Raw genomic sequence first — 25,416 nt, 5'->3', positions numbered from 1 at the left:
CCAGAAGTAGTTGGAACACGAATCGTTCGCTTTACTCGTGCTAATTAATTAAACATATATTTGCCCTTTAATCGGCCTCTTCCGCCGATATATTTCCAGGGTCGTCTTTTACTCGATTGCTCGGCAGACATTTAATTAAAAAGCGAGAATTTAACGAAATATTCGAGGACAAATTCGGCACTATCGGGATGATTTAATTAAGCGAAACGATAAGACCGGGACAGGGAATTTCCTTTGTAATCAGCAATAAAATCACGTTAGAATATTGTTCCGTGGTCCGAAAGTTTGCCGCCTTTTGTTCTACCCTTTCTCGATTCAGCTCAACCCTGCGCTAGCTATTTCAGATAACAAGTGCTAATTTTTCCGCGGGCATCCTTGCATTTAAGCCGACCATCGCCCAGAAAATTATACTAAATTAACAATAGCAGGATCTCTTTGTCCATGAGACTCTTCTGCGTACTTATAAAACACACTCCACACTTTGTTACCTCGAAGAAACTTGTTTTCCAACGTCCTCGCTTAAGGGATTCCTATTTCTTTCAGTTCTACAACAGCGGAGAAGAAAAATCCTCGACACGCGATGGAAAAACATCGAGAAATATTTCCAGTCCCTTCGTTTTCGCGTTTTCGTTCGACCCCTTTTGTTCCTAACCCAGTCCTGAATAATACAATTATCGATAACCGAGGTAATTCGTGACCCGTATTACTTTCAACCCTTTTACAGACAAATTTATTATTAATTATCTAGGCAAGATTAATTCGTAAAGGTAGCTGAAGCTACTTTAGTAATTTATATTAGTAACATAATTCATGAGCCTTCGCTGAAAATCCTCGAGAGTATAAATACGTTAACCAACTGATAAACGAGAGCGTAATATGAGAGATACATTTTTCTCGCGCAAAGAATATCAAGGATAATCCGACGCTTATCGTAAACTAAGGATATAGGAATCTGTGGATCAGAGATTTTAAGAATATAGTGTCTTTCATAATATAGATATTAGGTAAAATGTTGCGTCGCATGTACCCTTTAAAATATACGTTACGGTAGCACGAACCTGATATTTTTCCCGGTGATATTTCAAGCCTTAAAACCATGGCGGTCCCGCTAGAAATTCCTGATAACAAACTCTGGTGCTTTGTCTTGCAGGAGGAGTGCGCCTCGATGCTGCAGGATCTCAGCGACAAGATCAACAACAAGCACCACGAGGTGCACACGCACCCTTTGCTCTCGATCTTCAAGATGGCGGAGGTCGAGGTCAAGCTACCGTACAGCAACGAGGTCGGCGGTCTCTCGAGATCGTCGAGTATCCTCCTCGTCGCGATCCTTCCGCTGCTCAGTCTGCTTCGATCGTCGTCGACGTGTCTGCTCGCCTCGTGACACGGGCCGCGGGTCATCAGCGTCGTCTGCCGAGAACCCTGGAACTTCTCGAACGCCTAGTCAAAAAAAAACGCGCGCGCAAATTCGCGAGATCGAACGATCTCGTTCTCTCGAACCGGCGAGAATCTCACGGCCTCTGAAGGCACGGATCAACGAACGACAGTCGAAGTCGCGGATAAAACGAACGGGGCTCTAATGTTCGTGCCTCGTGGATCAAACAAGTAGAGGAAAACAATGGATCGTTGCCGCGATCGAGGATCGAACTCTGCCGATAGGTCTCGATGACGATACGCTCGCGAGCAACGCGGACTATCTCCGGTTATCGAAAAGTGGACGGAACGTGACCGAACGCGTAGAATGGTGGAAGAGCGAATTTCCAAACATTTGCAAATCGGTATTCGTTTTCGGAACGGTATACGAAAAGGATCCTATCACCATCTTACGTCGAACGCAAGCGTTTAAGGTGCCCTGCACAGTAAGCTTCCTAGGTTAAGTGGTAGTCTAAGGGAAGAACCCTTCAACCACTCGCCCGAGTCGCTTTTGTTCTTCGAGTGCAAGGATAGAAGGGATAACTTTCTATCGCTACGTGTCAAACTTCCGTGATCAAAGGCGAACAGTGGAAAGAAACCTACGCTTCTCTTTATCTCAGGAAAGTCTAGCTTGCACGCAGGTGTACATTATTGCTGTTTGACGAAAAGAGTACGACCTTATTTTCCTCTTTATTTCTCCGTCTTTTTAATTTCCTAGGTGCTTGGACCAATATTTTGTCGTGCGTTCGCAACGAATATTAGTACACAGATCTTCTCTCACGCGGAGATCTCGAAAGTAATTTTGCCCGAACGATTTCCCCGAAAACAAGCTTCCTATTCGAAGTCGTTTCCTCTTTACAATCCTTTCTATTCGATTTCTCGCGTTAGACGGTACAGGTTCAAAGATTTTTACCACCGCGACGCTCGCTTCGTGGCCAATAATAAAGGGAATCCCATATGCAGGGAATGTGCATGGGTCCAAACACGAGGGCTACTCGTTCTCCAGGATCACCTACGATATTACGATCAACGTCCTCTCCCTCCCTTTCTCTCGGTCATTAGAATCGTCGCGACGTTCCCGGTAGCCATACTCGAAAGAGTTTCGTTCGATAACTGGCTTTGGCCTCGTTTTGTCCAGGAAACATATTGGAAATAGTTTTGCCGGATCTCCGAATACGAGGTCGCTTTCGGGTTCGAACGTTTGCATTTTTTCGATTATCTCCGGGCTGTAAACGATATCGCCCTACGATCGACATCGTGCTGAAAATTGGAAACACTGCTACCTCTCGCATTGATTGTCGATCGTTGATGCGGTATTTGTTAATTTTTATGTTTTTTTCTTTCTCCCTTCTATTTTCTTACCGACATGATCGATAGCGAAAATAAACGGGCAAAAAAAAAACGAAAAATTCAATCGAAACGATCGTGTTAAAAATACTATTACGTTGTTGCGTATCAAATGTCGACGATACGATTTCATGACAGAATGGTATCGCAATACTTGTGTTGCATCGAATCGAAGCTTAAGGTTTGACGAGAACGAATAAAGAATGATGGCCAATTATCGCAATAATCAATTTTAAAATCAAGCGTTTCGTGACAGAATAGCGTCATCAAATAACGTTTGCAAACGCATTAAATCGAAGCTTATAGTTTATCGGAGATAACTGCATAAACGCTTGGTCGATGCTCTTTATACAAAACGGCAGATTATTAGTCACAATGTACAGCAGATCAAAGTGAAATTCGTGTATTGTTCGTTTGAACAAATGAACATTTCGACGATAGTTTCGCAATTTCCGATCAGATAATATTAATCTCTAAAGCGAATAATATACTCGACTTAAACGAGTATCCGATCAGTTAAAACCTAATTTTCCCGTAATGCGATTCTCCGAAGCACGTTTCGATATACATTCAGAAATTGATATAGACCGAGCAATTTCGTCCGCAACAACGTGATATGCATAAAGATGTAGAAAGTTGGCCCCGAACTTAAAAAAATCGACTTTAGCGAACACTCTTCTTCTCTCGATTTATATTCTTTCGGCCGAACTATGGTACGAGCGCACGACAAAAACTTGAATCCAAAGCAAGAAGTTCGGAAGAATCGATTGGTGGAGGTGGAGCGATGGCGAGGGGGTCCTCGATCGCGTGGAACGGCCAAGCGTGTATAAAGAAGCACCGTAGAAAGTCTGTAAATGACAACCGCTAATTTATTGTATAATTAATAAGCTAGCAAAGCGAACGCTCCTCCTGTATCGGACCATTAGGTGTTTGTTAAAGTTTCAGAGGTAAATCTAACCGGACGTTTCAGGCATCGCGGGAGGCTCTCGAGTGTGTTGTAGATAAAACTGTAGATTGTTAAATAAAATTGTAACGAACGGAACGTTGTCGAAACAACGGGTGTCTCTTACGCTAAGTGACGGGAATTTTATAGACAAGTTGTTGGCCAAATAATCTCGAAAAAGCAAATTGTATTCCCGGTTCATAGAAGAGTGGGTCTGGTCTGACATCGTACCTATTCTCCTTGCGTAGACTGTGGTCTGGGTGAATTTACTTTTCGTACACGACTTCAGTTCTATCGAGAAATTATATTTATCGTTTGTATACAGAATTCGCACCTTTGTATTTTGTATAGAAATCTTGAGAAATTGAACTCAACGAGAATTACCAAAGTTTTCGATACCGTTGACCGCAATATATCCGAGGAGAATAGACACTGTGTCGTTTTTGATTGACCCTTTGATCGCGAAGTTTTATCGATTAATATTTGATAGAAACGGTGCTGAAGTTATTTCGAAATTGTATCATATTTTATTGTTAGTCAAAAGAGTTCTGTCGATATTACAAATTAAAAGAATTGATAAAATGCATACCGGTATGAAAAGTCCATACAATAGCACTCAAAGGGTTAATCGCGTTTGACTCCGTGACAAGATAAAACACGTGTATCGATAGTATCGTGTCGGAGGTTCAATCATTTCGCCGGCGTTTCGTGGATACTACACGTGTTCTCGTACGTGTGTACGTGTGTACGAGACACCCGCTTTAAAAGGGTCGATTTATCAGCGGATAGGAGAAAGAAGCGAAAAACCGGGGAAACTTCTAAACAGCAGCCCGGACATGTGACGTTTACAAACGACAGAGAAACACACGACCTCAAATTATTCAGCGGTAAACGCCTCGTTCCGCTGGTCGGCTGGATTATAATCTCGACCACGACTGCGTACCAAGGATAGTCAATTTTACAAAATTTTATTTCGGGCCAATTTTCTTGGTACTTCATTAGAACGATGATTGCCATACAACAATACTCAAACGATATATTTCTTAATTCCCCATTTCCTACCTGGTTATTTTCTCTTTCTCCCCCCTCTCCCACTTTCCTTCTTTCCCCCTCACCCCACACTACTCACATTCCCGTAGGTAGCTGAGGAAGTTGTTTACACTATTTCCCACAACCCAAAGTCAGAGAGGAACATTACTGTTTCGGAAAAGATTTTTCGCCCGCAGGCGGATTCGATCCGGGGTCCCTCGGATCGTCGATCCGACACCCTACCGACTCACCCACCGAGGCCCCATTCTTGGTACTTCATTAGAACGATGCTACCATACGAGACTCAACGGTATTCTTATAATTTCCTATTTCTTGCCTTTCTCAGCTCCTGGTATCTTCTCTTTCTCCCCCCCTCCCCCATTTTCCGAATTTCCTTCTTGTCGGGCCAAACAAGAACATCTTTTCGACCGCGAAGCTCGATGTACTCTCGTTTTATCGCAATGATCTATGAAATATCAAGAAATAAGTAAATGATCCGCGCATTATTCGTCCAAATGGTAAATTCCAAGTTTCTTCGCGTTATTCCAAAGGGTGACAGCGATGGAGGCCCGAGCAAGCTTTAGAATATTTCCGTGTCGAGCCAAAAGTCGAAAACGAGTTCAAGCAGGGAAGAAAGAATGGAATAAACGAGACAGCTGGCGTTCTTCGCGTCTGACATATTCGAGGAATACGTGTTACTCGTTAGTCACGAGTAGTCGCGGATAAAAAGCGGGAAGGGCAGCAGTCGTGGAACGGAAAAAAGCCGACTAGTTGGTTCAGCGAGGATGAAAGGGAGCGACGCGTGTCGTCGACGATCCGATTAGAAGAGATTCGTCAATTTAGGAGAATTAATTGTGCGCGAGCATGCGCGAATCGATTCGTGTAAAAATATGCGGTGGCGATGTTTCAACACGATACTGGCACACGCTCGTTTCAAAAATAACATATCTGGAATTTAGCAAAAATACATATCGAACAACGTTTTAATTCTGAATTCATGAATGTTCGCTGAGCTATTTCGTTCGACGATAGAGCAAAGTCGTCCTCGTATTTTCAGCTACCTGTTCGAAAGGTTATGTTTAAAATTATTTTAATTTCACCTACGGCAGTCGTATTTCTGACATATCGAATCCATATCAAATTCGTTGAATTAAAAAAAAATCGTACGAGCCGTTTAAAACATTGAAGCGTTCTTGGCGAAAGGGAGGATGAAGAAGTTTGGAAAAAGCGTGAAAACTCGTCCCGGTAATTAGTAGAATTTGTAGAAAAGTGGGACGAACGTGAGCCAGATCGAAAGTACGTGACGTGGCTATCGGCGAAGCAATAATGTATAAAGTTTACGATCCACGGGCACGTCGCTCAAAAAAAGAAAAAGAGGGCGCATAGCCAGTACGAAATGTATAAATGTCACGTTATACATAACACGCACGTAGAAGAAACGTATTATAAATGTAACGCGTCTATATACATATATATATATATGTATATATATGTTAATTTGCGTGAAAAATCTCGAAACAGCTTAGAAAGAAAGACGTTTATTATCGCGACAGAACGAAAGAGCGATTTCCTGTGAATGCGAGGGACTTGTCGATCCACATACGCTTGAATCTCCTTTATTTTACGAAGCACGGAACGTTTCATCAACGTCTATCGCACAGATTCGGAAATTGTTCGTCGCAATTTCTGCGAAATTAATGCACAAATATTGATTACTATTGCGAGTGCGTTTGATTAAATATTGCACGAATGAAAATTGCTGCGAACACGCACACGTTTCTGACCGGTTTAAACTTTATTCGTAATTTATGTCGAGCATAATTGTCTGTAGATTTAATAGGTATACAGGGTGAAAAAAGATTATCGATACAATTTGATTAAATTTTTAAACGTCGTTAAAAGTTACGATACGAGTTCCGAATAATTAATCGATACGTTTAATCAGTGTCATTGTATGGCGCGTTAAATATTGACTGTTTCTACTGTGGCACGGCTTCAATGAAAACGTCTGTGTAGAGTAGACCATATCATAATTGCAATTACTTCAGTTTCCAATTTAAGCTTGCTACCTTTTGAACTTAGCGCAGTGTTAATAACGCTTAAAATTTCCTCTTGTTAATTAAATTCGCTCTGTACGTTCTATAATTTAATTAGGAAGATTTTCCTTTGACTTCGCGCGCACCGCACAATTCCGTGCTTCGTAAAAATCTGGACCGAAGAATCTTATCGAATAATCGATGAAAATTCGCGATCACGCGAATCGCATGAATGAGTTGTTTCTTCCAATGAGTTGCGGTTCTGGGTCTTCGTATGGCTGTCCGATTCTACTTGCCACACGGTTCACTGTTGAAACTCTACAAAATGTTAAGACTTAAAGAAAACTTGTTAAAACATATCTGTATACAATGGTTACTCGTTCTATTCGCACTTTGTGAAAATGAAATAACTTAGGTTCGCTGTTAGTACGAAGATCCGTATAAAATAGATCACGCTAAGCGTTGTTTTCAAAGTTCAAAGATACGCTGGGCAATAATTTTGAGAGCGGTGTACGCCAAGCGTAAACAGCACGAAATATTTCTGTATATTCGATCGTCTCGAACTCGAGACGAAGAAAAAGAGATACAATCCGCGAAAACACGGTGGTTCCAATTGAACATATCAAGGCCTCTTAGAAGTGGCCAGCCAATATAAGCGGTTTTACTCTGGTTTCACGTAGATTCAGTTTTTTGATGGCTTTTTTTCGAAAGCGAGAGGCACAGAGAACACAGCACAAAAGTGGCCCGTTCGCGCTCTGTTGCCATCGTCCACGTAAAATCATTTAATTAAATCGCTTTGTCTCTTCTAATAAGAATCGAATGAAATTCGGTTCGAGCGTTAGTCAAGTCGTTCACGATGTTACCGACCGAGTGCGTTGCGATGGTCCCTCTAGATGTCTAGGGGAAAAGCTCTCAGACGGAAATACCTAGACATGGCAACACTGCACAAGCACATCGACGCCAATCGCTACGTAAAAGTTTAAACGCGAGACGAGAACGATGCAAAGTGGCGGGGGTCAGACATCGATTTTCCAGCGCGACATCGCGTGGACCTCTCGTATTCGATTCCCTAGCTAGTAAGTAAGCTCACCGAAAGCGTTCCTGTTTTACCGACACAGAGCAACGTATCGTCGCTCAATGTTTCCCTGCTTTAGTGACTAGTTTCGAGAACTACCTCATTCTTGGTACCCTGATACAATTCTCGGTACCGACTGGAACGTCATCGATCTTCGAGATCGATTTTTCTCGACGTACAATCGTTGTACCGTCTGATGATACACTGTGTTCTTAACGCGCTTTCGTTTCTTCGTTTTTATAAACAGTATAGTTGAATTACCCTTTTCTGGTACGAATATCGTGTACAGGATGCTGGGAAAGGTTGCGACGCTTCGAGAGCGCGTGGTACTCGTTTCAACGAAGACTTGTTTAGAAACGATTGTTTACGAAAGAGATGTTTGTATATAGAACAATAACGAAAATTAATCGACTTGGAGAATTTTGATTTTGTTAATTACTACGTGTTCCGAAGATCGACTCTTTTTCGAGCACCTTGTATGTTAAGTGTTTTTTGTATGGAATGGTGGCGACACTTGATGCGAACGAATCAGGAGAGAAGGTAATTCCCCGGATTTGTTGGTCGGTAAAACAGAACGAAAGCTCAACCTCTCCGACTAACACACTTAACTCTTACTAACACGCGCGATTATACATATTACCAGTGCGTGTGTATACATAATATATATATACATATATACATATATTTTATTACTTGAAACGCACTCTGACCCCAGCCACGCGTGTACCATAAGACGTAAGACTACGTAATGTAAACTTAAGTAGCGCACCATTCAAGATGCTTGATCCTTCCTGAACGACTCACGTAAATTCTCGAGAAAACCAACTTTAACATAGACCTCTCGTCTCGTAAGCTATTTGGCGATTTCGGGATAAATTGGTGGACTACGTTTTTCCGGAATGCTTCGATCATAGACAACGAAAGTAAATGCTTCGATAGTCGAATTATATTTTGTATACTAAAATGCGAAAGCGGAAAGAAGGATCAAGACTTTCGCATACTCGTAATATCGTAGGTTATTTTTTGGACAAATTGCGGGATCTGTTCTTGAAGGTTTCTCCAAAATTATCGGACAACTTGGTTATTTTAACAGAAAATTATTGAAGTCTCAGGTGGTTAGGTAGCGCAACCACGTGCGACAAGGCAACGACGCCTTTCCTTTGCCTGTTAATATTTAACGAACGAAATGCTTACGAGACGCCTTTTAGAAGAGGTCACTTTAGAAGACGCAAAAGTGGGACGTCGCTTTCAGTAGATCCCTCTCGGTTCGCACGCAAAACAGTAAAAAAAAATGCGGGAGAGGATAATAAAAAACATCGTGAAGGGGTCACGGTTCTAACACCCGGTAAAATACTCAAAACGTTCGCGGACGAATATAGCCACGTGTGTGTGCGTAAATGCGTGTGTGCGTGTGTGTGCATCCAGAAACTCTGTGTACGACCGCTTTTTGCTTCAACCAAATACCCGGAAGGCAATTAGTCGAATAAGCGATCCTAACGCGATTGATGTACCCAGCCTCGAAACGTCGTTTAATTTCCGACAGAAAAAGAAGCAACGAAAGTGTCAAATTCGTTTCAATTTCGCGAGTAACCTGCCTGGACGAACATCGAACTGTAAAGAAACGGAGCGACCCGTTTCCACTCGAGTATCCTCGAGCGAACGTCTCGTTGCAAACGCCGAGATAACGAGAAACGGACGTGGGGTTATCTGTAATCTCCACGGTAATGTCGACCGCTAGGCCGGCAATACCGAGTAATCGAAACGGAAACGCGACTGTTCTATGCCGGTTACCAGACTTCCATTACAACGAGGTTCGTTTGGCAGATTCACGCTGAAAGTTTTGAGAATTTACTAATCGCACCATTTGTTCGAAGGTTCGATACCGATAGAATAGAGTAGTCGTTTTCGATTAATTCTATGCTGTGTGTGTATGTCGCTGTTCTGATTGCGATTCTCGAAACTTTCAGAGCGGCGGATGCGTTTTACGAAGAAGCGAAGAGCGATAGGGAAGACTGAAAGTTTTGAGAACCGATCGTAGAGCCACGAAGCTTCGACTACAGGTAGAATAGCATAGAAGCGTTATTTTTGTTCGGATATTTCCTGCGTGTGTTGTTAAAGTTGAGGATAATTCTCGAAACTTTCAGACCGATCCGGTGTTTATTTTACGAAGGAGGATAACGCGAACCACGTATTAAAAAGAGCGAACTGAATGTATAAAAGGATCATAAAAGAAAATGAAGTAACGGGAAGCATCCCTCGGGGCGCTTCGGCCGGAAACAACCTCTCTCGACTAACCCTCTAGTGCGATACCGATGTAACGTTGATTGTATATACCTATACATAAGTATACATATATACATATGCATATACATAATATACATATAGAGGAATTAGGTATGCGTACCTAAATCAACTAAATAATCGAGGTAACGATCCTCGAGCGCCTATCGTCGTTCCACGAACGAGATCTCCGATTATTTTCGAAGAGGTCTCTCGAGCGACGAGAGGCTCGCTCGAGGAGTCGAAGAAGGGCCGCTTACAAAAAAAAATCGAGGAAAACCGTCTTCTGGGTGGAAAGACGAAGCGACGACTATAGGGGAGGAATATTTAAACGAGACATCGGTGGTGCGGGTGGCAAAGGTGTACGATAGAAATAAAACTAATTACAGCGAAGAAAGGGATGAGTGCGAGTGCGAGTGGACGATTGCGAACGAGAGAGCGAGTACTTGTTATAATATTATTATACGGACAACTAACGAGTTGCCGAGGCGTTGGTAAATAAATACGAACGGGCCCTCTAGGGCCTCTGAAATTATAAAATCGTTCTTGGACTCTCTCATTTCTTTAATACTCTTCGACACTCCTTTAACACCACCTTCGACACTCTTCTTCAACGAGCATGGCCTCGTACGTAGTGTAGATCCCGTGCAAACATCGCTGGTCATCGTAGTACATCTACTTATGAATCGACCGATACGAGCATAACCTGGTAGCATCCCTCTTACGATTGTATTTGATGCGACCTCACGACTAGGCCAGCTTAACCCCACTTACCCCTCGGCTGCTCGCTGAACGAAGAGAGGATTTAAAAGTATATTTCCAGCTGCGAACATCAGCTGCTGGTACCCTGCCACGTTTAAGCGTGCGAACTGTCAAAACACTCGCATCGTTCAATAATTGGATTCGAGGGGGTTAGACGAGCACGCTTGCTCGCGTTCTTCTTCTTACATCCCTAAAGGAAATTATTTTTCTAACCCTCCGATAGCTTATCATCGACGACCACGATTTCGATGTCATTTCCAAATCCTGCATAATTCCTTAAATATTATTTTTTACAAAATAACGCGTTGCAAAATGATTTTCGAAAGTCACTACTCGTAAAAATCTCAACAACCTTGATCCAAAGAACCGAGTGACATTTTGAGAAACCTTTACTTTTTCCCTATCGGCAATCGTAAGGTGGATGACTTCAAAGGGATGGATAATTAAGCTCGCTCTAAAGGCGATTAGAGAGGGTGACTAATCAGAACGTTAGCTAGTTCATTAAACGGAATAATCGTGTGACCGGGTCCTCTGTCGGAAGATTTTCTATTAGAATAGATAACGATTTTTCAGCCGATGCGATCACACGGTGCAGACACATTTTATAATCATTTTTTCAAAGAGCCACGGAAGCTGGTATGTTTACCGCGTGACAAATGGAGCAGACGGAAGTGAAACCGAGTCAACGTGACACGTAACTCGATGACGTGTTAAAAATATACTTTTTCATAAACCTCGAATTATGATTCACTTTTCGAGAATGGGCTATTTTCGACATCGCCTCTAGTAAATCGAACGATAGAGCCAAGTTCTTTCTCTGAACGATTTTATCGACGTTCTCTACGTAATAAAACTTTTGCTAATTCAAAATTAAGTGAAATTCGAAACGATAGTACGGTCATTTTTATTTCGAAACTCCATCTAATAGCAAAAGCGAAGGTTGCATTTTAATTAAATTGCCTGTAGTTTTAATTTTAATTAAGGTTTGTATAACCAGCCATCCTTAGGCAAAGATTTCTCCGACGAGGAAAAAATGATAAAGCAAGAGTTTAATGAGTTTCAATCGCTGGATAGCTCTCGGAAGACTTCTTTTTCCGAAAGGAAGAAAGACTCTTCCTTCCGACCATTAAACTCTTCATGAACTTGCTTCGATAATCGTCGCAGACGTCGGCCTACGATGGTGGCAATTAATCACGAAAAATCGTTGAATTCGCGGATCGATCGAATTCGCTTCGAAAACCTTCTTTGTGTGTGCTTTCGCCTCCGGTGAATCTCATTAAACGGACAAGCTATCGATACTCGCATGTACACTCGGTATAGCCAATACGTGTGCCATAGGCTGGCCACGTACGACTCGGTATATGTGTATCCAATAACACACACGTACACGATTCCGTTGTGTGGACATAAAGAATCCACTCGCTGTGCGAGTAAATGAACCAGTTCTTCCAGTAACTAGAAAAGAGTCTTGGATAATTACGAACGTGTTAGTTTGCGAATTTCGCTGCAAAATCGCCGTTACTGCTCTTCGGAATTCTTTAAATATAACAATTGCGTGGTTACGGGAACGGAGAAGGAATGTTATTTTTCAATTGTACAACGGAGGTTGGACGTAATGTAACGTGAATTGCTTTACTTCCAACATTATAGAACATCTCTTTGTTGCAAGTATTATTTTCCGAACTCGGAAGAGAACTCAGAGGCTAATAGAAGCATAGAGGGAACTCCTGAAGCCCAGAATTCAGCGTCTGCGGTATCGCTTTCTCTCATCCCGAAGAAGAGTAGGCAGCTTTCAAAGTTTGACCACCTATTTTCCTGCTACGCTCGATAACTTCCTCGCGTGGCAAATTTGATTTTCAACTAATCCAGCAAGGCAGAGCATACGTTCCAGAGACGTCGAGAGCGCGAACGATGATACCGGAGAGGCGATAAAAATCGTGGCAACCGTTAGGTTTGAGCACCCTGTATAACACTTATACCATGGTCGTCCACCACGATGAAAGAGAGTAGGGCTTAATCAGTTAGTCGATAGGCAAATTGGCTTAGAGGCAGCGACCGACAGCAGGGTGGTTTACAGAACCAGCAAGCCCCGGCAGTGGCCAGTGGCCGAGTGGCGAATCAACCCTTCGCCGATAAGAGCCGCGTCGTGTCCCCGATCCTCGTACAGGTTTCCCCTTTTCGACGAATCGTCAACTCGAAATTTACCGGTCGAACGGAACGGCACAGGAAGTGACGTGGATCTCCCATTTTCGAGCTAGCCAGTGCACTCTGTCATCCCGTAGACTGGAACGTGGCTACCCGAACAGTGCTGGCTTCCTTTGGGGACCGATGATTATTCGGGGACCAAAGTGGCTAGAAACCGACCCGCGTACAACGATCCAGGCAGTTTGATGGATATTCGAGGGACCTTCCGGCGGATGTGGCTAGTGGGCCGATAAGCTGGCTCTGTGCTATCGTGATAAGGGATTCCGGGGTTGTTCCAGGGGATTCGGGTGCGACAGTTGCTGCATTCGACAAAGAGGATCGGCACGGTAGAATGTGCAGCTGATCGGTGAGTCCGTGTGCTCGATGATGCTTTCCTTTTTGTGTCAGATCGAAGTGGAATTCGTTTCGATTCTCTTTGGATCGAGGAAAAATCGGCACTGACCATAGACACGGTTGTGTTTCATTACATAATAATGCATTGTACGTCCCCGTAGTTGAAATTGGAAACGATTTTTTAAATAAGGTGAACGTATGAAAAAAATAGTTTATCAATATTTAATTATCTCGCAATTTGGCCGAAATACGACGACCTCGCCACTAGAGGGAATCCCAGTAGTCGCTTCCAACGTGTCTGAAGCACGAGCCAGATAACCTTACTTACGAGCCCTCGACTACGGTCCTCCGAATTTAAATACGATTTCAAGAGAACTCGACAAAGTCCAAACTATCGTCCTCGCTCAAAATGACCTTTAATATTCTTGAAGCGAGTCTGGACACACGAGAACTAGAGTTTTTCAACATTAATCGAAATAACTACAGTTAATACTGTTTGGGGATTTCGAGCGTAAGCCATGCTCAGTACACAAGTCTGCTAATAGTGTCAGTGCTTCTTCTGACCTCTCATGGAGGTAACTCTGATGAGACGTTGGAAAGAATTTGCTTATGGATATGACTCGAAGTCCCAAATTTTACATCATTCTAGACAACGTCTATAAATCGTTTGATTTAGTCAAAATTGTAGTGAATACAAAAAATAAAGTGAACATCTAGTGCATCCTAATGGCGAGCTATATCTTACAAACACACGAGCCCTTAAATAACTCGGTTTAGCTAACTTGGTTCAGGTTAGGTTGGGTTAGCATAGTTACCTAAACCAAACGCTTATGCGGCATCGTTAGCATCTCGCTATCGGACCAACGTATTCAATGAAGAGAATAATTTCGCAGAATTATCACTACTATAATTAAATAACTTTGGACCTAGTTAGTTCCCTAAATATCGTGTACTTGGTACATTAAGTAGCTCGTTAATTAATCTAATGAAAAGTTCTATACTTTGCAAACTTATCTTTAACAACTTGTTGGCTTCAACTTGATATTAATTTTTTACCTTTCATCTTGTCTGTGTATATTGTGTCTTCCTCAAGGAAACAACTTTGTCAATAATCAGTTTGAAAAAATTTGTGTATTTTAAAAAAGCTGCACTTTAAAGTGAACTGCCATATGAATACTCTTGACGAAGGCGAATTTACCTTTGTACGTAACACAGGAGCAATATTTGAGGACTCTTTATCGCGAAATTTTTGGACTTTGGGGAAATGTATGCTTTCCAGATTGCATCATCGTACTCGTAGCTCCGATGACACCGTTTTAGAGTTCACGTTTGTTCCAGGAATGACGAGGCAATCTCTGGTGATCCTATGCTGCTACCTGTACACGCTCTTTGACATGGCGGCGCTACATTTTCCGTGAGTAGGCGAACATGTTTGGAAGCTAAAAGCCCGCGATCGGAATAGAACACTCGAGATTAGCCTTGATCGAAGACGGAGAGGAGGCTTCCGCGATTAATTTGCCCGACTCGATCATTGTCGTCGATCGATCGAGATCTCTCTCGGGCCTCTCTACCCGTGTCGTTTGCTTAGTCTCCGCGAATTTCGTCTCTGTCTCTTTCGATCGCTGGACAACGCGATCTCGAGGACGATTTCGTGGCCTAGTTGTAAAAAAAGAACCAACATACCGTCGCTGGAACGTGACGAGTTACGAGATTTCCTTCGCGATCGATTCCTTCGGTGCTCGTCGATATTTTCTTTCTACTTTCGGACACGTTAATATTTCATCTCGCACAACTTGCAGAAATAATGTTTTGACACTCGATATCGATACGTATACGACATTAACTAACTCTTTCGCTCCGCGATATTACGTGCTCGACGAATGGAAAATCATGTACACGTTACGTCGTCGAAAACTGAACGTTTAGGTACGTGCCCAAAGATTGAATGCGGAACCCTCGCGTTAGAGAGCATATTTCCAAGAAAATTGGAAACAATATTTCATCGGAAGATGTATAGAATATAAGATGCAATCGTGCGTTGTAGGCACTCGCTATATCAGTGTCAAGACCTGTTCCATCTACAAGGAATATACTTTATCACGAGTGCGCCGGAGTGAAAGGGTTAAATCCTTAAAAGTCGAAGAAAATAATATTCGAAGAGAAGGAACTTCGAACAGGAAATTTTTAGTTATCTCGTTAATATCGAAAGCATCGATCGAAGGAAAGTTGTTGAAAGTATTTGCGAATGACCGTTGAAATTTTCTGAACAAAATCGAAAGTACTTCGGGAAGGAGAATCGAGTCGAAGACGGACGCGATGAACTCGTTCTCGTTGCAAAACCTGGCGACGGTACAAGCTGCCCCAGCATCACCCGCGACTGTGTCGAGTTTCAGCGAGGAAATATGCGAACCGGTACTTTCCACTGAGGTCGAAGGCTGGCATATTAAGGTCGATAGCCTATCGTCCAGTACGTTTCGACTTTCGGCGAGAAAGCGTGGGTACCGATTTTTTCCGAAGATCGAAAGGTAACGCACCAATAGATCGACATCACTTAAAAAATCTACGGAGTTCCCTCGCTCGTTTATAAAATTTCTCTGCTCTAGGACGAGGTTCGAAATTTTATATTTTTTACGCTCGATTCGATGTAACAAAATTTTGTCGCTTTGAAAACTGAGTCCCCACTTTTCGCTTCGACTTTCCTTTGGAAGAAATTTTGAAATTCGTAGAAGCAAGCGAGACGCGTATCGTTCGGTTTAACGTAACAAAGGGGTTTATTGTACGTTCGATGAAAGGGGAAAGGATAAAATTTCTTTGATCGACGTTTAATAATCGATTTGGAGGAAACTGAAAGGAAACTGCTGAAAGTCTTGTCATAGATTATCGGCTTGGCAGGTTTCACGGCGCTAGAAGGCGCCATGCTACTCGTTTCGCATCGTAGTCCACTTGAGTCGCCCTGGCTAAACGGACGTCGATCGCGAGCACTCTTATCTCGACTTATCAACCTCATAATCCGCGATCATTCGCTTCTTTCAGTCTAAAACTACCTATCGAACCTCTTATACTTTCTTTGGATGCCTTTCCATAAAATAAATTATGCTCCGAAATTTAACAAACGGTGATTTCATATTAATTGTTCCAAGTTAATTACAAAACACGCTTTGAAATTCATTTTTCCGAGTTAATTAGAAATTGTGCTTCGAAATGACTTTTTTCGAAGCGGTTGCCAATCACGTTTTGTAATGCCCCCAAGCCAAGTATAACACAATTGAATATTTCCGAATCGATTGCTCGAAATTTAATTTTTCTAAAACGGTGACGAATCGAACCTCAAAGTCAATTTCTTTCACGTCAGTTGCTTCCATTCGAGAAATAATTTGACCGAGCGATTTTTTCGAGTTAAATGGAGCAAACGTACAGCGTCGAATATCGAGCTCGATCGAACCTTCTGGATTCTCGGTGGAAATCGAGTTAACGCGCTACGTAGTCGACAAAATCGAGCCGCCTATAAATCAATGTGGTGCGGAGGGGTGAATTGCGGCGAAGGAAAGTGGAAATTCTTGGGGAAACCGGATCCGGAGGTCGTAGGTTAGCATATTAAAATGTCCGCATGTAAGGAACACACGTATCTCGGCCGGACTTAAAGGTGTGCCAAGCACGAAGACCTATTATGGCTTCCGCGATATTGCTGTTTCATCGGAATCGCGGCAATATTTTAGACTCGCTCGTACCGTTCGTGGACTTCCTTTGCTCTCGATATTTCCTTATTTGCGACATTAACTCGAACGTTAACTTTATCTAAATTTAACATTTCTTTCATGTTTTTCAACGTCACGCTACGTCTTTATTCTTAACGTCGGAACGATCAGCATCTAGTCAAACGATCACAACCCTTTTGTCCTGGAATAAGTTCGCGTCAACTTTTACAATTTTGCAATTAGGTCAATTCAGGCTGCGACACGAAAGATCAAAAGAAATATCCGAGTCAAAGCACAGTTGCAGTTTTAGATATCGGATTGAAAGATAAAATTATAAAACCGGTATTCTTGACGGTAAGCATTGTATTGGCTGCATCGCGTTATTTCGTTTGAGTGCACCGAATTTAATAAAATAATAATGCGCTAAAAACATCCAGGACTTTCCTCTCGATTACCATATTCTATACATAAACAAGTAGGTATTACACGGGTCGAAAATAATGCAAGAAAAAAGCTGCAACGTGGAAGCACGAGTGGGAAGAGCACCGAAAAAAGAATGGAAGTAGTTTGAGATGTTCTTGATTACCATATTCTATAAATGCACGAGTAGCTAGTATAAATTGAGACCTCTCGACAAAAGTAAAATATCCCGACGATTCTTTATTTCACTTTACCGAACCATTTGAACACTTCCATTAGCATATATCGTAGAGTTTGCGAATCGCAACCGATAACCGTTATGCGAGTAACATTAACCCTAAAAGGGTTGCGACGGAGAGATTCATCGGCAAGAACGAGGTAGGATCGGGTTATCCTACGTCAATAAATTTCTCAATTACAGTATTCTAATGGCGGGCAAATTGGTTCGCGAGAGACACCGGGCAGAGAATTCACGAGTTTCCCTCGTCAGCCTCGCTTCTCCTCGCTTCTGCTTTCTTCCAGGGAGTCGGATCTCGAGGAGTACGGCAGGAAGGAGGCCTCTTTGTCACTGAAAGACATCCTACCCTTGAATCCGAAGCAGTACGACAAGCACAGGGCGCCAAAGTTCTTGGGACAGCCTACTATCGTCTACTTCCATGTCACCGTGCTCAGTCTCGACTCCATAAACGAGGAGTCTATGGTAATTTCGACATAAATGCTTTCCAATTAACCTCCATAGCGATGTACAGGACACCTCAAAAGAGAGTACTTTTCAGACATACGTTGCGGACATATTTCTGGCACAGAGTTGGCGGGATTCGAGGCTTCGACTTCCGGAGAACATGTCCGAAGAGTACAGAATACTGGATGTTGACTGGTTGCACAATATCTGGAGACCCGATTGCTTCTTCAAGAACGCGAAGAAGGTCACCTTCCACGAGATGTCGATACCGAACCACTATCTTTGGCTGTATCACGACAAAACTCTACTTTATATGTCAAAGTAACGAGCACGGAAAGTTCAAGGATGAATCTCCGGCTAGATCATTTATAAACCGCTGTTTCTTCTTTTAGATTGACTCTCGTTCTCTCCTGCGCGATGAAGTTCGAGTCCTATCCACACGACACTCAGATTTGCTCAATGATGATCGAAAGTTGTACGTACATTAACGTTGCCGAAATGTTAGAGACGTCGCAAACGTGTTTTCGATTCGCAGTGTCGCATACGACGCAGGATTTGGTGTTCATCTGGAACATGACGGATCCGCTGGTGGTAAATCCAGAGATCGAGCTGCCGCAGCTGGACATCTCGAACAATTACACGACCGACTGCACGATCGAGTACTCCACCGGGAACTTCACGTGCATTCAAATAGTATTCAATCTGCGTCGCCGTCTAGGATATCACCTGTTTCATACGTATATACCGTCCGCGCTGATCGTGGTCATGTCCTGGATCGCGTTCTGGATCAAACCCGAAGCGATCCCCGCTCGGGTCACGCTCGGAGTGACGTCACTGCTGACCCTCGGTAAGCTCGTCCGGATCGACTTTTACGAAAGCAAACGTTTTCGAATCGGCTATTTTCTTTCCCTTTCTAAGCTAATCCTCCATCGAATACGAATCGATAGAACAAACCCTCGTATGGAAATCAAGTAACCGCTATCGATAAACTCACAGCCGAAGGTACAAAGCGATTCGATCAAACGATTTAACGGAATAATTGTCACGGGACGAGCAAAACGGCAATGCGGCTATGACGCAATTGGGAAAGCGTAACGTAGGCACCGGATATATCCGTCGAAGCGTGCGACGATTCAATATTAGCATAGGGGCGAACAGAGAATCGAAGAAGTCGAATCGAGCTACTGACCGAGAAACGATTTTCCCTCTGTGTCCACAGCCACTCAGAACACGCAGTCCCAGCAATCACTGCCACCGGTTTCCTACGTGAAGGCCATCGACGTGTGGATGTCCTCCTGCAGCGTGTTCGTCTTCCTATCCCTGATGGAGTTCGCCGTGGTCAACAACTACATGGGCCCTGTGGCTACCAAGGCCATGAAAGGATATTCCGACGAAGATCTCAGGGAAGCCATCGACGAATTCAAAGTAAGATCACGCGCTTTCTCTCGCGAACCAAGATACAGCTAATCGAAAATTTTACCGTGAACGTTGGAATTTCCGTAATCTTTTCTTCGAAGGAGTCTCAAACGACAAAGCGTCGAAGTGTTAAGTACTTAAACGAGGCTCGATATGAAATCTGTCTTAAGCTGTTCTTTGGCCAGATTTTTCAAGCTTCGCAGATATTATACAATATTTAATTGGGTTACTAGTTAGATTACTTAAGATAGTTAATTGGGTTTGCGCCTGGAAGGCAGTCTCCAACGGCAAAAGGTTAATTGACCCACGTGAACGACCTAGCGATGAACATTGCGGACGAAGAAGCTATATCTCGAGCTCGAGTGAAAAAAGAGCGAGGAAAATTTGCGAGAAAGGGTTACACAAAGGGTAGAGAAACGGTGGCCCGTTTTCATTGGTAACGGGCATAATTCATGGAATCGTGGCGTGGTCTCGTTTCCCATTCAGCCACAGGGAATTATACATCTCGAACTTACAATTAGTAGGGTTAAGCGTTTCTGAACGTTGGACGAGGGTATTAATGAATGGCTGTATGCTAAACATGGCCGAATTCCAGGTTTTTTACCGGTAAACTCGATGCGGTTTAAAAAATAACTGCACTGCGGTTGGCGAAAAAGGGGAGGTGCCTATTGTGACTCGAAAAAAGAAAACATCGAAATAAAACGGTTTTACCAAGGAGTTATATTGCTTTAAATGAAAGTTTTAGAACATCTGGTATAAATAAGAGGCTGGTAACACGTGGCGCGCTCGGATTTTTATTAATTTTGCTAGCTACGAGCTCTCATAAAACGATTCCCGAGAGCTGGAAATTTTGTTTATTTAACGATACGTTTCGCTAATTGGTATGGGCCGAGGTTAAAAATGAAAAACGAGTAGCCAGCGTGTAACTCCCGATCTCTCCTCCGTAGAGCAAACATTTTCGCGGCTAATCATTAACGCGTTAATACGAAAACGAGGCCGTTTGCGACGCGTACACGACGGGGTCTAATTAACGAGCTCGGTGTGCCGTGAATTTACCACGGGATGCCTTTAAATTCTTCATACTTACGGCCGTGTAAACGGAAAACGAGAACGCAAACGGATCGATCACTTTCGGCGTTGGAGACGCTTCCACTCGCAAAAAATGCAAAGGATCCTTTTCGAAAAACCGATTTCGTCTGAGCTACTGTTGAAGAGCTCGGAAGTGAAAAATTATTTCGATAGAGTGTGCGAGGTTGAAGTTTGTAAAGAGGTCCTTTTTTAACAGACGCCAATGAGGAATGATTCCGAAAGAAGCAGGAGTCCAGTGAGACCTGCGACCGTTCAATACGACACCTGCTGCCAGGGTCGGGCGACTGCGATTTACATCGACAAAGTCTCCAGATTCTTCTTTCCGTTCTCTTTTCTCATCCTGAACGTGGTTTATTGGAGCACCTTTCTATAAAAAGGTGCAGCTTCGTTCGACGAAAGGAACGGAAGTGGGAACGAGAATCGAAATCGTCGACGGTCATCGATCGAAGGGCTTCGCTCGATCTTTGTTAACTGCTGCTCCATAAAATCTTGCTACATCCACGGAATTGCTTAATCTCATTTTGCCGCAAGATTTACGACGTCACCGAGTAGCGATTAACAAAGGCTCGAATGAATTGGACGGTTTTTCTACGAGAGAAAGTCTGCTAGAAAAATTTTCAATGCCTTTTATATATAGAAAACGAGCACCGTGGAATACGGTCGCACGTTAATTTAATTAATTGTAAGCGTTTTAGAGATTAAGTCGCGTTAGCACGTTCGAGACCTGGAGGTTATTGTAAAATAATATTCGCAGGGTAGAATTGCTTTCTTTTGTACTTTTTCACTGCGACTAACACCGTGTAATTACAAACCATAATTACTATGATAAATGAGTATAAACTATGGTTATGAGTCATGGCTATGACCGTAATTGTTACCACAAAACGATTATTAGAAACCTCAACTACCATGGTTTAACAGAAACACGAATCAACCCTCTATGGAGCTATTAATTCTATGACGTCCATTAGGATCTTTGCTGAAAAATGTAAAAAGCAGACAATAATCGACGTGTTGTCGGTCTCGAACGCGCTAAGACTCCACAAAGAAAATGTATATTGATTGATTGAATGTACTCACCTGATCCGAAGACACGTAGATTGACTTCTCAGCCGTATCGCTGTAATATTTTGAAAAAAAGAATCTGTCTATTCAATCGCAGAACACAGTTTTATTCGTTATATGAGATCGCAGAGTTTAAGGACAAATAAAAGGAGTACTATACCACGTTCATACGATTGTTTAAATATTCAATTAAACTTGAAAACTTCCATTTCTGATAAATTTCTATTATTTAACACGTCATTACAGAAGTTATCGAATTATAATATAACTCGAGGATCTATAAAGATTGGTGTATAAAAATTATGCAACGATTTCTTTACAAATTATGTGGTCAAGAGAAATACATAGTAAGCAAAATAATGCTGCAATTTTGTTAATTAATTAAATCGAAGAAAGTGTGTTGAAATAAGTTGCTTCGAAATAAACTGTAAGCAAGAAAAGGAACTGGAAGACAGGGTAATGAAAGAGACGTCAAGTTTTCTAAAACAGTTCATTTATTCGTTCGAGAGATTCCTGGTTCGCGTGAATCGTGGTTTCCTGACTTTTGTCCCCTCTTCTTCCTGCCAGCCGATCGATGAAATCTGCTCGCTGAAACCACTGAAAGCTCTCTAAAGTCGTGAAAGTTTGAACTTGAAGAGTTCCTAAGCTACTCTTAGTGCCGCAAAACTGACAGCCACCTTCGGAATTCTTCTAGAAATTTAACTTACCATCAGAGAAAATTCGATTTTGCTGTTAAATTCGTTTTGGGACAAGTTCAACCGCTAAAATTGTTGGTACAAAAAGGGAAGGACTTTCGAGAACCTGCTCTTTGAGATCGAGAAAGTAAACAGTAACCATTTTTCTATTTTCGTTTAACCTTTCTGCTGCACCGTTTGCTAATTTTAAGTTTAACAAATGGAGGGTAAATCTAGTTGTATTATAATTTCTAAATTGTTATTGCAATTGCAGAGACGCGTAGAAATTGGGCCCATGAAAATTCGCATGGGAATTTAGTTTGTCTTGGAAATTCGACAAGGGTAAATACGCGTATACAACACGTAGGTCGTATAATGCGTAGCAAATAATCCAAGGCACAATGAAGAAGCAGATAATTAAAGGAGAAGAGAACGAAGATCGACAAAGGATCACGTTACTTCTCTTGCTGGCATCCCCTTTGAATAGCGTCACATTTTGTTTGCCGGTAAACGACCAGCAGTAATTAATTGGAACGAACGCGGTGGCTCAGGTTGCTCGTGGAGAATAATTAAATCCACACGTAAGTTGGCGTAATTGTGACGCGGTCGAATGGGTGGCTTGGTTTCGAGGTGACGGAACGTTGCCTCGAAAAAGATGTTCCACTTTCTCCCTCTGCTGCTTAATTAAAACAACGCGTCGTCGTCCGCTCTTCTCCGCTCGCTACCCGTGGCTCTTTAATAATAAACGTACAACCTTCCCTTTTAATAAGTTTTCACCCAACTTCCCTATGCCAGTTTACTCTGAAAGTTTCGAGAAACCGTTGTTGCATCTCGCACTGCGATCTCTCGAGATCTTTCGATAAAACTTCGACCAACTTGTTACACGAGATTTCGACTTTTCATTAATCGGATTCTCAAAACTTTTCAAATAACTGGTCTAATTTTCCGCTAATGTTATGCGTATACAATTTTTGAAAGACCCTGTATACTTTGAACGAGAGCATAATCGCATTTCCCTGGTGCCACCGATGATACGACGCGACTCAGGTTTCATTTCGCTTCATTGCCTTTTCCTTTTTCCGACGACGTTTCTGGACAACGATTCCAACCGTAACGATAATAATTTTTCCGACAGCTTTTCCCCCAGAGCAATCTGTTTTTGCCCAGCACGCGCCGCCACTTGAGGTTGTTTCATTCCTTGCAAACGCTGCTTTGCAGGCCGATCCAACTGCCACCTGTCTGTCTGCTTTTCTCTCTCTCTCGCTCCTTACAATATTCTCTCCGTCTCTCTCCTTTCGCGACGTCTCTCGTAGCCATTCGGTAGCCAGCTTTTATTTAGAGAGGGTGGCGGACTAGAGCGACGGAACTCTAAAAGGGTGAGTCAGCCCCTCTACCGAAAACCAAGACTACGATACCCCGAATAGAACTCGCGTGTACGTGCGCAAAAGACACCGGTCTGTCTGCTAGGCGAGAGAGTTTTTAATCATGGCATTTTATCCGGAAAGAACCTTTCTTTTCTCTTTCTGTGTTTACGCGGGCAAGCTTTCAGTCGGCACTCTTTGTACTTGGACGCGTTTCAACGATTTAACCCTCCTTCTCGAATTCACCCCTTAATCTCTTCCGTTGGCCCGTCCCCATAGCTAACTGCAAATTATGTGCCTGCGACGATTCGCACACTTTTTACTCTCTCTAACGCTTTCGTGGCATGCAACGCTTTCCAAGAATTTTCTACGTACGAATCTCCTCGAGGACGACTTTTAGAAAAACATGATTTTGAACTATTAATACGAATGGGTATGTACCCAAAATGAATTTACGCAGAATATCGTTAGGAAAATTTTCTTAGAACCATTAAGACTGAATGGGAAGGGAAGAAAGTTTCTATCGTACCGCATAACCTGTCCCCAAGGACAATTTCTTCTCCATTTTTCTGCCATTTACTGGATTTACTTCTAAATGTCAATGCTACCAGAATATTGCTTATGGAGTTGAAATGGGATTCGTGTCAATATCTAGAAAATCCAATAACTGACATATATTGCGCATTTTATTGATCAAGTTTGCCGACTTCAACCCTCTTTATCCGTACCCCTACAAGATCCAGTCCATAGTACCGAAGTTTCGGAACGGAGGAAAGAATGGCGATACGAAGGAGGAATAAGAGTAATTTGCAGACACAACGTGTAAATTCTGGGATAGTAATTTCGAGGTAAAATTTGACTTAAACGTTCGTCAGACTCTGCGTCAAGTTTCACGGAGCGAGCTTCAAAGCGGCAATTTGTCTGCGTTTGTCCTAAATTCGTCTCGAAACAGCGTGAAACGCGCAACGTGTGTGCTCAGCAGCGCGATAATTAGAACGCCTTTCTGCACCCGGGGCAATCAAATCTTCGTCCACGATTGTAGGTCGTAAATCAATGGAGATCCCCGTTTGCTAATTTCGTCCAAGTATTCCGCGAATGATCACCGCCTTCTATACCGGTAGATTCGAACTGGGTTACCGTGTCGAATAATATTTTTACGAAATATTCTTTGACGCAGAATCGTCGATAATAGAAGGCGTCTTCTTCCTCGATCCCCGAATACGATTTTAATTAAGACGCTTCCGATTTATTCTCGACGTGGTTGAAATTCCTGCCTGCTATATTGTCCCCGACGAATCACGGCCAAGTAATTACCGAATCATTCGAACGGCGGCGAACCGATTTCTTTGTCCACAATGTCCGAAAGCAGAATAATTGCTTCGCTACCTCTCGTTGCGAGTCCGTCCTTTCCGCGTTATCCATTAACGATCCACGGATCTCTCGTTAACAAGATCGTCGACGGAAAGTCGATAGTTAATTACGCAAATGACGGGATCTCGACTGTCGTCGCACTATATGTCTCGATCGATTTTAATTCACAAATATCACACTGTCTGTGGGCTTTAACTTTCGAACTGTATTATATCAGCGGATA

General features: G+C 42.7%; 2 protein-coding genes across 7 annotated transcripts in view; both read left to right on the top strand.

The window, feature by feature from the left end:
• Gfrl (Glial cell line-derived neurotrophic family receptor-like) overlaps window positions 1–10,665 on the top strand; it is a 218,621-nt gene extending 207,956 nt beyond the window's left edge. For all 4 annotated transcript variants that reach the window (XM_076535545.1, XM_076535543.1, XM_076535546.1 and 1 more), the window contains one exon: window positions 1,151–10,665. In XM_076535545.1, the coding sequence (XP_076391660.1) occupies window positions 1,151–1,381 (231 nt within the window). In that variant the 3' untranslated portion in view covers window positions 1,382–10,665. The remainder of the gene's footprint in view (window positions 1–1,150) is intronic.
• A 2,293-nt stretch (window positions 10,666–12,958) lies between these two features.
• HisCl1 (Histamine-gated chloride channel subunit 1) lies at window positions 12,959–22,148 on the top strand. Of its 3 annotated transcripts, none has more exons than XM_076535861.1 (9): window positions 12,959–13,433; window positions 14,759–14,834; window positions 15,814–15,945; window positions 18,058–18,235; window positions 18,312–18,538; window positions 18,610–18,692; window positions 18,753–19,064; window positions 19,437–19,642; window positions 20,919–22,148. In XM_076535861.1, exons 2-9 carry the CDS (start codon window positions 14,761–14,763, stop codon window positions 21,093–21,095), a joined length of 1,389 nt encoding a protein of 462 aa, XP_076391976.1. In that variant the 5' UTR covers window positions 12,959–13,433; window positions 14,759–14,760; the 3' UTR covers window positions 21,096–22,148. The 3 variants fall into 3 exon arrangements, with proteins under 3 accessions (XP_076391976.1, XP_076391975.1, XP_076391977.1); XM_076535860.1 differs by having other exon boundaries at window positions 15,700–15,945; XM_076535862.1 differs by lacking the exon at window positions 15,814–15,945.
• The last annotated feature ends 3,268 nt before the right edge of the window (window positions 22,149–25,416 follow it).

Source organism: Megachile rotundata, chromosome 9 (genome assembly GCF_050947335.1).
Source record: "Megachile rotundata isolate GNS110a chromosome 9, iyMegRotu1, whole genome shotgun sequence".
NCBI lineage: Eukaryota > Metazoa > Arthropoda > Insecta > Hymenoptera > Megachilidae > Megachile > Megachile rotundata.
The sequence above is the reverse complement of the archived record's forward strand: the minus strand, read 5'-3'. Positions and strand labels throughout refer to the sequence as shown.

What these genes read in the sequence shown, in the direction of transcription:
- HisCl1 (XM_076535860.1), top strand. Translation starts at nt 14,761, where the DNA reads ATGACGAGGCAATCTCTGGTGATCCTATGCTGCTACCTGTACACGCTC. An exon ending in ACTCTACTTTATATGTCAAA is followed by an intron (nt 18,539 to 18,609) that starts GTAACGAGCACG and finishes TTCTTCTTTTAG; the next exon opens with ATTGACTCTCGTTCTCTCCT. An exon ending in CTCAATGATGATCGAAAGTT is followed by an intron (nt 18,693 to 18,752) that starts GTACGTACATTA and finishes TTCGATTCGCAG; the next exon opens with TGTCGCATACGACGCAGGAT.